This window comes from Atractosteus spatula, chromosome 11, assembly GCF_055471065.1.
Source record: "Atractosteus spatula isolate fAtrSpa1 chromosome 11, fAtrSpa1.hap1, whole genome shotgun sequence".
NCBI classification, from domain to species: Eukaryota; Metazoa; Chordata; class Actinopteri; order Semionotiformes; family Lepisosteidae; genus Atractosteus; species Atractosteus spatula.
Genome location: NC_142716.1, coordinates 44,558,758 through 44,571,556, shown reverse-complemented (window position 1 = coordinate 44,571,556; position 12,799 = coordinate 44,558,758). Strand labels below are relative to the sequence as shown.

The following is a 12,799-nucleotide window of genomic DNA, read 5'->3' as shown; positions in this document are numbered from 1 at the left end:
ACTGTATCATCTGCCAGCTGGAAAAGAAACATCTGTTCTGATTTTTTTTAAAAAAGGGAATGCTGCAAGGGAGGCCTCCATTCAAAGAGGTTCGGGTGTGAACGTCACTGGTCTGAGGGTGTTTATGGAAAAGTCCAGTGTTCTTGGCAGCACAAACAGGAGTTACAACAGGGCAGTGCAAGGATGTCTTAAGGGACAAGGAGCTTACCTGAGCTTCTGTCTGCAGCTCTATCTTGAGATATTATAGCGCTCACTAATTACTATATTGCACTATAATGTATTGCTTACATAATGATGCAATGTAAACCTGTTGGGAATTCTAGTTCTTTATGAGGTAAAATTGCACAAGCATTTTTACTCTGAAGGCTTGATGACCTTGTCTAAATGGAAACAGATATTCAAGTAGCAGTGCATACAACTAACCTGAACAGCTCTCACGCAGTATTTAATATTTTAATACTTTTGCCACTGATGTTAAAATAACACACAAAGAAAGCTGTAACAGTACATAACTCTAGGATTCCTCCATAAGACCTCCAGGAAAAAGCTCTTGAATCCTACATCTTTACCCCCAAACCTGCCCAGGCAGGAAGGAGTTACACACTCTCTCTGTTTGAGACCCAGCAACTGTCATTTCTATCATTTCTGGGCTGTCGCTTCAGAATTTCCTTCAAGGGCTGAAAAAAGCACACCCTTTGCAGGCCAGCCTCAGCCCTCAGCACTGCACAGGTCCTGTGGAATCATGCAGAGACACAAATTACCTAGAGGTCTCTGAGGACCGGCTTCAAGTATCGCAAAAGGCAAATGCACTGCATGAACAAAGTTAGAAAAAATAACACTCCTTTTTCTGATTTTTTTTAACAAGAACAGCAATCCTGCAATCAGCACCTGCCACTTGCATGGAATAGCAAGATTATTAAACTGGATCAATTCTGTCACCAGAATTCCAAATCGCCTCCAAGAAAAAAAAAAGCCAGAGTACTCATTGGCATGACTTGTGGATTAAATATCGCTGCTTAACCCAATGTGTTCTGCAAATCAGCACAAACAGCCTGCAGAGGCATCGCCTCACCCCACTGAAACCCCATACACTTCAGATCGACTCTCGATACACCACGGCTTTTAGTAATCTCATGCATTATTTCCTCAGAACGGAGAGCTGCTCTCATTTAGACCATGGCTTCTTTCAAGAAAACAGACGGATGAGATTCTTGGATCAATTAGCTACTAACTACCAAATGGACTGGGTGGGCTGAAGGGCTCCTCTCATTTATAACCAATATAATCCTATGTTCTTAGTTTTAAGTGTGTCGCTTGAGATAATGAGCCACAAGCTTTCTAAGTGGTTATGATGATGCCATTGTGTTTATTGGCCCTTGGCAATGTTCCTAGAACTAAATCAGTCCTAAAGCAAACTATAACCTGACTCAGACCCCAATATCCTGCCTACCTGATACCATGAATGCGATCCATTGCTTCTGAGGGAGTGCTGCAGAAGGTTTAGCATCTTATTAAATGCTCAGTATTATAAATTTTCTATTTAATTCCTCCACCTGGTTCTGAGTTTTAGAAACTTTATTGATCCCATGAGGGAAATTTAGAGGAAATGCATGCCTATATGGTGATGTGACAAAGGGTTTTGCACTTTGTGCCACTGCTGTTCTACATAATAATATCAACGGCACAGGACTCAAGTCCTTTAACTGACCCTCAGCTCTCTGGGATCTCAGATAATTCTCTCCCGCTATAAATAAAGGAGCCGATGGTCAATGTCAGGAAGAATTAGCTCATGCGAACGGTTCTTTACCGGCTGGCTGGAGCAAAGCGCAGCCCACACTCTGTCCAGGGAGCTCGTATCCATCCCCCCCTGCACCGCACTCAGGCCACAGCAGCCAGCACAGGGCGAACTAAAACTGACCTCGTCGCAGTCCAGCAGGGTCGGACGGTTCCCGTGTTTGAGAAATGTAAACTGTGGTTCACCAAAAAAACAAAAGAGGGGCAGGTCAGGCTGAAGAAAGGAGGAGAGTGATTCCAGTTAGTCTAGTCAGAGGTTCACCTCAGGCCTTCAGAAGCTGGTGAGCTAAAGAAAAAGTTGGAAAGAGGCAGAGGGGTTCAGTCAGTCTGAGGCTTGCAGCCTGTCGCCCAGGCAGCGCTGGTTTGAATCTGGGAAATGTTACTAGCCGACTGTGACGGCTCAGACTCACACTTAAGTGCACCAGAGAGTAGTAGTAGACAGGCCCAGGGTAGGACAGAGTGGGGGTCAGAGACAGCAGGTCCTCTTAGCATTTGGGAACACACTGACATTTGGTGTCGTGGCACCCCTCCACTTGGTGCTACCTCTCCCACCAGGCACTGCGGAGCCTGTTGTGTGACCAACATGGAAGAGCTCAGAGAGGGGGACCCACTCCCAGTCACAGTTTCCCTCCTGCCGTACGGGACTCGGTGCCAGGAAGTCCAATCTCAAACACGTGGGAAGTCCATACTAGGAAGGTGTAAAATAAATAACTGGCGAATCCAAATTTAAGGTGGAGCGTGGCCAACAGAAGCCAGGGATGTAGTGGACAAACAAGGTGAATCGTCAGAAAGAAGAAGAAAAAATAGTGGCCTCATTTTTTTTTCTGCACGTAATGGCAGACCAGAGAGAGAACAAGGAGAAACGGCAAAGAGAAAAAGAAACTTTGATCCCTCTTATTGATGACACAGGATAAAAGAGCGAACGGACACAAAGGGGAAAATCAAAAGCAAGTGATCAAGTGCATGTGAGAGAAGGTTTTGCTTAGAGGATAGTAGTACAAAGCCATTTGTCTCGCACAGCCCTACTCACTTAGAATTTTTTTTAAATTAAAAATCTTGCAGAAAATCAGCAAAACACAACTGAGAAAGTTAAACTCCCGAGCTGTTAATGAAAACACTGAGCAATTTGTGACACAGCACTTTTTCTTTATAGAACTAAAGCATATGTAATGTTAGAACACTGAAGGATTGAAAGAGGGAAATTGCCAATAACAAGGCAAGAATTTAGCTCTGGGAGGGAGGACACAGGATAGGGATGAGTGTCTCTCCCTCCTGCTCTCTTGGCAATGCCTGGGTTAATGGTTATACCCCTGCATTCCACAGAGCCATTCCTGCACTTATTATAATCATTTTCATTATTCAAAAATGTCGCCTTCCAGGAGAAAAACAGAATGTATTAAATGGCCTAGATACTAATGCACAATTGTTTTTGAAGGAATTACATGCTACCATGTCCCACTTTATAATAAAGAGGCGTGTGTGTCCTGGAAAAGCTACCATTTTCATCAAAGTTTTATCTGCAATATTTCCCAGTCCCTGAAACTGGGTAATGTAAAAGAGCGGGCAAAATGTTTTGATTGTACGCAAACCCACATAATTCATGGATCAGAATACACAGCATTCAGCACACTGCCTGAAAATACCTGAAAAGCTAAGAGGGGTTTATCTGCAAGTCCAGAGGCACCCAGCAGCCACACTCAAATTGACAGACGGTCTGGGAAGCAACCATGCACACTACAATCAAACCAGACAGAGCACTTACAGAACACATCGGCTCTTGCGGCTTAACCCTTGAGAGGCAAGTTGGGGCCGATTATGAAGTCTGACAGCATGATGAAGTAAAATGAAAGCAAAAAAGCAAGACGCATGGGGTATGATTTGAAAGACAAGTAGCTTGAAGATATGAAAGACAGGAGGAAGAGGCTCAGGGTCATAATCACAATTACCTTGTCAGGGTCATACCGACATTACCTTGGGGACCAAACATACCCCAGCTATCCACTTAAGGTTTAATGCAACCACTTTTGAGATTATACTAAACTTATCCTGGGGTAACACTGTGGTTTTAACCCATAAACCTGACATGCATGTACTGCACGTCTTTGATTTTTCACTCCTGGAGCCAGACAGTTCGACTGTGTATGTGAGTCTAAATTCCCAATACACATTACACGACAAAATGATAACATGGAACATGTTTCAAAAAAGCCGATGATTTCAGCTTCAGGACTAGGTTCTACTGCCCTCTGCTGATGACATAATATTCTGTGCCTTAAATGAATAAAATCATTAGAAAGACACGCTAAACCACTACTTTTGTTGCAGTGAATGATGGACACTCACTATAAAGGCTCAACCAAATCATTTTAGAATGCAAAGTTGAGACCGTTTAACAATACTCACATACATCATATACGGCTTTTCAGTGAAAATTATCAGGATTTAGCCAAAAATGGGAGAAACTGTTAAAAAAGTAAAAGTTTGTATATCCAACATCAACATACATTGTGTACCTGAACTGAAAAAGATCACTGCAATATGTCAGCTTTTGATTTGCGTAAGTTAACTGTAGTTGTATCTACTAGACACCTAAAAACATCTTGATCTTATTGCCCTTTGCTAGGTTCATGCTGCTGTTACCACCAAGAGACAGTTTACATCTTAGTTCAGTTTTCAAAGGCAAAAGTGGAAACTTTATTTTTAAATGATCTGGCTTCTCGACGTGCTGAAAAGAGAGGAAAAAAACCCGTCAGTCTGGGAGAACTCAAAGCACAGAAGCCAAATGCAGTCCGGCGCATCTCCTCGTTGAGGTGTGGAGGGCTGTAGTCAGTGCTCTCCTGCAGCAGGAGAGTGTTTTCAGGGACAGAGAGGAGGGGGAGATAATGCCACAGTCGCACACGAGAGGGGCACGGGTTTCAGCAGCTCCATGGCTGCTCAACTAACTGCATGCAAAACACGTGCAGTATAGACTACAGTGCCTGTCTGAAGAGCAGCCTGTTCTGCCCCCACACAGGGATCATTCCCACAGCTCAGGTGTCCAGGCCAAAGCACCAACACCCTGGATTCTCCTAACAGAAAACCCCAGAAGTTAAGAGGAAGAAACTCCCAGTCTCCCCTCCGCAGCAACACTTAGAACAAATCAATTCCATCAGGATTAATTTCATGTGGATGGGAAAGAGGCCAGGAATCTGGCTGGCAACCTTACAATCCCCTAAGCTAGTGAAGGGCTGGCTATGCCTAATTTTAAACATTACCAGTAGGCTTTTTCGGCTGAGGACTTTATTCGGATGCATCTGATTCTCTTGGCACCGAAATGAAGAGCTCATAGTCAAACCAATTAGAAGTCAGGATCTTCTGGTTTCTTCTGCCAAGCCCTGGACTCATCCCCTTCAAAGGGGCCCGGTTATCACTTGTTCACTGGGCAGCTAGAGGACGTTAGGCCCCTGAAATGCGAAGGGACACTGTCCTTTAGGATGTCGACTGATGTCAAAATAGTAAGGTGTCCCCCCATGCGTTTTGTTTTTGTTTCTGGTCCTAGACTGGAGTAGTTTATTCAGCCTATTCCTATTCTGCATGAGACAGCCAGCACTGCCCTCACACTGCCCTGCTTCTAACAGGAGGGGAGCTGGCTGGTGCAGTGCTAGTCCAGAGCGTGGAGGGAGCTCCCGTCAGGTGGGTCAGGATGAGTCTTCTCTTTTCCACACTGTCCACTCGTGGGACATGGGCGAGGGGCAGACTGACACCTGGAGCCCCCAGGTCGTACCCTCAAAGGATCAGGAACGGGCTGTCCCTCAGCTGCTGATAGGTGTGGAGCAGTTTCTCGGTGATCCTACTTGACATCCCCAGTCCCAGGGCAATGTGTCCTCGAGCCTCCTGGACAGCCTTCGATAAAGCCTGCAGCAATCAGACAGCACCATGTCAGTGCCTTTGGACGTGAGAACAGGCTGATTTGCACCATAAACATCAATGAATTACATTCACACAACAGCTGTTATTCAGGGAGCAGCACCACAGCTATTAATGTCCCTGAGTGTGTTGACAGCCTGTCCAATTCATTCTGACTAATCATTCACAGAAATCACTGGTGCTATCAAACAGGCCTGAGGACACGTCCTGTACCCTTCTGAGAGTGCCAATAGTTGTGATTTCATTAGGCAGGTTTCATATTCTTAGCAAGAAGGTCTTAAGGGGAGGTGCTTTGGAGAGGTACACAAAAGCATAGCTCTCAGGTGCAACCTGCCAATTCAGACATCCCTCTAGTGGACCTGAAAGACCTAACCTAACCCCTGAAGACAGGGGAAGTACGTACACAGCAGGTCTCACTCACCTCCGTGTGCTGTAAGAGCTGTACAAAGCTCTGTCCTTTTAACCGCGTTGCAGCTCCAGCCTCAGGGACCCCCTCCTTGAGCAGAGTCTGATGCCATCAGGAAAAAAGAGAGGCGCAGCAATGTCAGAGCACACCCCAGATATGTGGGTTAGCTTGGTGGTGAAACAGTTTACTCAGAAACAGTACCTGGAATTACAATCATGTCACTCCAAAGGAAATAGCACAAAAAAATGCACACTCAAAGGACAGGTTGAGCCCTAGAGTCCTGGTGCTGCTGGTTCATGTTTGGTCTGTGTCATCAGCGGATTGTGACTTGACTGCCGCAAGTGGCAGCACACGACTGGCTAAGCTCCGCAGGAGTAAGGCTGGAATTAATGAACCATTCTTTCTAGCACACAGTTGACCACTGTGACTTGCCAGGTGCCTGCAGCACCATCAGCAAAAGATACGCAGCTCCTCCAAGCCGTACCAGCTCTGTGAAAACAATGCACGTCTCAGACAGATGGGAGTAAGAGAAACATGTCTACATGGCTCATCCTCCAACAAAAAGAACAGGAGTTATACCCATAAGGCTGAGTCACTTACAATCTGCTAGGAGGACATAGAGGCACGGGTGCTTGAACTGGTATATTTATGGGGCTCTGGCCTCTGAAGAACCAGACTGAAATTACAGGAAAGTGCACAGATTCTTCACCTGGAGACGCCGTAACACGGCAAAGTGCAGCCCGCACACTTCAGCCAATGAGGAGCTCTCAATCCGGATCTCCACAGCTGTGATCGGCCCATCAGCGCACAAGTCGCTCACGGTTACCTGCAAGATGGAATATTTTTCCAGAGCTCACAAAAGACACAGGATTGCTCTATACAACAGGGGGCGCAGGGGATCATGCAAGCCACCTTATGGAAACACAATATAACACGTAACACAAGCACAAGAACGACAGAAAATGCCCTGTCAAAGTGAGGATGTGCAGAGATGTGTCTCAACAAACAGAATTGAAAGTCTGTTTTCAAATCTTACTAGAAACATGTACAAAAATAATAACGAAGGTAAAAAAAGTTAAATTTGATTGTCAATTGCAAAGAAAAGTAGTGCATAAATTTAATTAGTTGCTAGCTTCTCTAGTAGCCAGAGATGAACAAAACACCAAAGGCACACGACAGTACGTTTACCTATTAAGGCGAAGATCAAAGAAATGCAAGGGAATTCCTGGGTGGAATGAAGCTCGCGTTCTGCATTCACATACCTCCTGAGCCAGCAGCCTCAGAGAGGCCCCCCCAGGGCAGACAGCAGACAGCACAGGAATGTCCTCAAACGCAATGTTCTCCCCAGCAGGGCTGCAGGACACCAACCAGTGCAACACTGCGCTGGACACAGAGGGACCTGCAGCAACACAGACTCAATGTTACAACTCAAGAGCTTCCAATTGAAACAACAGTTATCCAGAGGCAAAGATATCTCTATTACCTATTTATCATCAGAGACAAGTTTCTTTTTAATGTGACTATTGCATTCACTTAGGAGAAAATAGGATACCACCTGGTATTGAAATTAGAATTCTAATCATGACACAAGAGGATGTTAATGGTTACAAAGCAAAAGACTAAACCTAAAATTTAAAAGAAAACATTTAAGGTCTTAACTCTGGGGTTCTGGGCTCGAATGCCAGGTGCTGAGTGTGTGTGGGTTTGTTTTTTTTTTGCCTTGCATCTTTTGGTCACATCCAAGGTGCAGTCCTGCCTTACGCCCAGTGCTTCCCAGATCAGCTCCTGGGTCCCACAGCCCTTACCTAGAGTTAGCGGCTTTCTGGAGAAACTGATAAACAGTACCTGAACTGGAGAGTTGCAGTCCAGTTTTCAGCAGGTCTGAGGACACTTTGAGGGACACTACAAAAGGCCCCCCTTCCGTGCTCAGCTGTGGGAGTGTCTTCAGTGGAGCTCCCTCAGAGTCCTGTTGCTGGGCCTTTCGGGACGAGGTCAGGAGGGTCTGGACCAGGTCAACACCAGAACCTGAGCTGGGCCTGGAGTTGCTTCCCTGAGTGGCAGGACAACCGACCCACAGACAGTCCAACCAGTCCACCGTCTGGGTGTCTAAAACCAGGCTGATGTAACCAGAGTCTTTTACCAGCTGGGAGAGTGAAGGCTGGCTCCTAGGGGTCCATCTGCACTCCTCCTCTCCCAGGATGCTTTGCAGAAAGTACATGAGGGAGCAGCAGACCGTCACAGGGAGGGCTAACTCACTCTCTGCGGCTAGTGGCAGGGTCACTTCTAGGTTTTTACCTGGAAGCAATTTATCGAACGGGAAGGAGTAAGTCTTGGTAGGACGTTCACCCTGCGCGGTCAAAGGGTAAGGGGGATAAATCAGCTGTACACACAGAGTCCAGCCCTGTTCCAGAATGTAATCGCTGGAATTCTGCAGGACGCAGCTCAGAAACAGCATCTCTTGCTGCAGTATGCAACTGCGTCTGACCCGGACATGGCAGCTGATAGGACGCACAGGGCAAGGACCACCCCCTGCACTCCTCTGATTGGGCAGCAGCAAGCAGCAGATATTGAAAACTTGGTTGAGGTTCCTCAGGGCGTCATTTTTCAGGTGAATGCAGCTTTTTAAAGAAGAAACTCTGGAAAGGTAAGGAAAGAAAAGAGCACTGGCAAAATCCAATTATAAAACACACTGACAATAGTGGAAAAACACTGAGATCTAACTCCCCTAAAGATATGAATTGATGAGCTGAATAGACAAGATAACAGTCATAACTTTCCTACGCATACATAAATGATGCAGAAAGATAATAATAAAACCACAGGTCACAATACATTCATGGACTGAAATAATGAATAAAATTATTCAAGTATAATACAAACATATACGTGCATTATGGTATAATCCTGTTTTATGTAATCCACACACAGTTTGACAGTTATTCTGGTAAATATATAAGAATTTATATATTCGGCCAAATGACTTAATTTTGTGTAACTGTACATTTCCTCTTTTAAGCATATGCGGTACACTCCCAGTAAGATTACTACACTTCATTCTGAACACATGCATGACATGTTGTTTTCTGTCCTCACCTATCCGAGACATTTCCAATGCCAGCAAGAAGGTCCCTCACTTTCTGGCCCACCTGTGCTGCTGACAGTGTCCCATGAGCCCTGTGTGACTTCTGAGGCAGAGTCACCCTCAGCAGCCTCCCCTTGAGTGATACAGCGAACAGCTTCACAGCCCCTGTACACCACAGAGACACACTCTTCAGCTGCACGGGCCTTTAAAGAAACACCAGCACGATCACAGACTGTACATTTAAAGAACTAAAGTGGGGACTCAACAATTTTGCTGCCTTCGCCTCGACACTTGTTGTCTTTACCGCGATTCCTTCAGAGTCTAAATTTGCAGTCAATGTGAGAATCTTTTCTTAAAATTTGTTACATGTTAATTGCTCCACTGGAACTGCTTCCAAAAAAACACGATTCACCACTTTGAACTGCAAAAAGGATAATCTACCAGCTACAGTTAATTTGTGAAAATCTGCCCGGTGCATTTATATTTTAACACCCGCACCGCATCAAGACTGTAAAGCCTGGATGTAGTCTCCAGTACCTGCAGGTGTCTCTGTGGGTCTGGACAGTGCGATGAGGCTGCAGACGTTCAGGCTGACAGGGGGTTGCAGGGCCGGGGTCCATAGATCTGGTCTGTCCCCAGAAGGGCTGGGGCAGAGCTGCACAGCCAGGAGGTCAGAGCCCGTGCTGTAAAAGAGTTGACTGGTGCCGAGACAAGCGCTCTGCACGCGGATAGAGAGGTGCCTTTCTCGGAACTCCAGAGCACGGCCTTCCACCTCGCCCTCAGCGAGCATCAGCAGAGCCCTGCCACTGCTGCCAACCACCAGCAGGCAGCTGGATCCCCTGTCGTCGCCCCCGGCGCCCCACGCTCCAATGAAGGCGATCGGCTGGCCCAGATGGTGGAGCACTTTCACCCGGGACTCCCCGCCCTCGGCCTCGGGGTTCCCCGGTCGCCGCAGAGGCAGGCAGCAAAGACGCCCATCCGGCAGGCCGCACAGGATTATGGGAGAGGACAGCAGAGCCGCATCCACACCAAAGAGGAGCCTGAAGAGGACCTGTTCCAAGAACAAGTGACTGCTGCTGCTGCCTGCTGTGGCCTTTGCTTTTGCTCCATGAGGGTATATGCAACACAGAACAGGGGGTACGGCCTCTTCTCCACCCCCGTAGGCGCTGGAACACCCTGCTGACAGAACGGGGATGCACAGCTCCTCCACTTTCTTACAGCTCCCTGTGGATCCTGCTGGGACTTCATAAAAACCCATCTGCCACGCCGTGCCACTGCATGCCACTGCCACCAGCGCATTCTCCAGCACAGCAAAAGAGCAGGCACCTGGGTCTTTCAGCACACAGGCATCGGGAGGCACCGTAACCAGGACTGGGCTCTTAGGTGCTGCCTCAGTAGCTGTGGGAGACGGCTCCCTATGTAGGAGGAAAAAAAACAACCAGATTATCAATTAGAAAGCTGATCATAAAACAGGGAATTTCAGGGTAAGCCTGCTTCCCCATACTAATCCTCAGTGTTGAAAAAAAACCCACTTGTTTCTTTAATTGTATCCCAGCTTGCCATCTGAAGAAAATAGAACCGATAACAAATGAGAAGACCATCTGACCCATTGGGAAGTTAATAGCTTATTGATCCAGGGATCTCATCCAGGCTTCCCTGAAGGAGTATTGACTTCAACCACACAGCTGGGTAGCTTGTTCCAGACCCCCACCACTCTTTGGGTACAGAGTTGTACTCTAAAGAACATCCAGGGTCTCGCACTTATGCTGGTCTCACCTGCCGATCTGATGCAGCGAGGTGCAGTAAATTCCATCGTTTTGGCACAGAGCAAAAATGCATCGACAGTCGGGGCTCTCCAGCAGCTGAGTAACACGGCCAGCAAAAATATAGACGGCCTGCCGGAAAAAATAGACACGGATTTACCACCCAAGACTCAGTACAGACGGTATTAACAACCTATTCAAGACACCGAACTTTGTTTCCTTTTCGAAATCTTTGATAGAATATACTCCCCCATTTTAATACATGACAGAAACCCCCTCAGCTACTTCCCAGCAGCACTATTTTTATATATTTTTTAACAAACCCTCCAGAGTGTTAAAATCATATGGAACAGAAACATTTCAAGTTCTGTGTGGTTCAACAATTTGCAAGTAAGGTAAAAGAGAAGAGAAAGTTTCTGGCCTGGTCCCTGGAATAATGCCATAGGCACAATCTTTAGTTAGGACAGGGGGAGACTGACAGCAGATGAAACAGTTATTCCCGGACACGGCTGCAGCGCCTTTGAGAGCTCACATAAAGGCGAGACCGATAGAGTCGTACCGTGGACCATCAGAACCCCACCGAAAATTAAAAAAAAATAAACCACTGAAAACAACAGATAAACTTCCTTGCGCTTTCGAAGAACTGTGTTCATGCCCTGATCTGCCGTCGTGCGACACCGAGGTTTCTCCAGCACGTCGGGTACTGTACCTGCACTCTCGCCTCACGGCTGCTGTACACGAACACTCTCTCGCTCCCGTTCCGCAGCAGCAGCAGGTCGGGCCCGCAGGTGAGCACCTGCGCGGAGCCTGAGGGGCGCTGGAACCCGGCCAGGGGTTCCACTGTACACCTGCCGTCTGCCATCGCCGCACACCGGGAAACACCGGGCTCACTTAAAAAAAAAAAAGTCCAAGGCTCCGCAGTCGAAACGTCGTGTCGCTTTGTTTTTCTTTTCAGCATGGAATAAATCTTGACTTGTCACTTAATGAAAGGACCCGCATCCAAACTCACATGTGACTCAACTTTTTATCTTGCACGATTATCACTGTCCGTCCTGTGTACTGCAATTACAGAGTGCACTAAAGACCTCATGTTATTAAAACATGTTATTATTATTATTCGTATGAGCTTAACATACAGAAGCTACATAGTTAGTCCCCATTTTTTAAATTACGATGGAAATTACGTTAACAATAAGGTATACAACATTATATAGGATTCACGTACTTTCTCATTGTACTACATACGTCTACATCACCACCTAGGTAAAGCGATTGTGAAAACATTGACGACATTCTCACACCCCGTGTAGTTACTAACCAGCTCCTTCCTCATAGTTACCGCTCCGGAGAGTACGCACCAATCGCAGTTTAAGGCGTAGGGTCGAAGGTCAGTGGGCACGAAATAAACCAATAAGAGGATAGAATTACTTTAAAGGGGTGGGAGAAATGTTATTGACGGTTTAACGTCCAATCACCGCTCTTATTCTGAATTTGCGGTTTCGTTAGGACGCGGACGCACACAAATCTTTCTGAGAACCGCTTGGTGGCGGCAGACGTTAAGTTATTGTAAACTAAAGATTAATTTTGTGTACTTCGGAGTTGCTACAATTTCAACACTTAACACTGGTACTGTTCAGCATGTCAAATACAAGAACAGCGGAATCCAATATAACCAGAATTTAACAACATGGGAAATGTTATTTTAACAGAATTTGTCTAATAAATTCAGAGGGATGTATGTATTCGGAGCCTTGTCGTTATGTAATGTTATTGGACCTATGTTCTGCTTTTTATATTCGATAATCAATATTTACGTTGTTTCTTTTCATTTAAACATTTACAATGGAT

The 12,799-nt window shown here is 46.2% G+C and overlaps 1 protein-coding gene across 1 annotated transcript; it reads right to left on the bottom strand.

Annotated features, from left to right (window-relative positions):
* Nucleotides 1-4,464: 4,464 nt before the first annotated feature.
* Nucleotides 4,465-11,989, bottom strand: faap100 (FA core complex associated protein 100). Its single transcript, XM_088927397.1, has 9 exons — nucleotides 11,661-11,989; nucleotides 10,965-11,083; nucleotides 9,726-10,603; nucleotides 9,200-9,353; nucleotides 7,952-8,742; nucleotides 7,369-7,505; nucleotides 6,816-6,932; nucleotides 6,122-6,208; nucleotides 4,465-5,688 (listed from the first exon to the last, which is right to left on the bottom strand). The coding sequence occupies exons 1-9, from the start codon at nucleotides 11,907-11,909 to the stop codon at nucleotides 5,560-5,562; spliced, it is 2,661 nt and encodes an 886-aa protein (XP_088783523.1). The 5' UTR covers nucleotides 11,910-11,989; the 3' UTR covers nucleotides 4,465-5,559.
* Nucleotides 11,990-12,799: the final 810 nt, after the last annotated feature.

Coding starts and splice junctions, on each gene's coding strand:
- faap100 (XM_088927397.1), bottom strand. CDS start 11,909: ATGCTGAAAAGAAAAACAAAGCGACACGACGTTTCGACTGCGGAGCCT. Junction 10,604..10,964: donor TCGCTGCATCAGATCGGCAG/GTGAGACCAGCA, acceptor CCTCCTACATAG/GGAGCCGTCTCCCACAGCTA. Junction 8,743..9,199: donor ATTGGAAATGTCTCGGATAG/GTGAGGACAGAA, acceptor TTACCTTTCCAG/AGTTTCTTCTTTAAAAAGCT.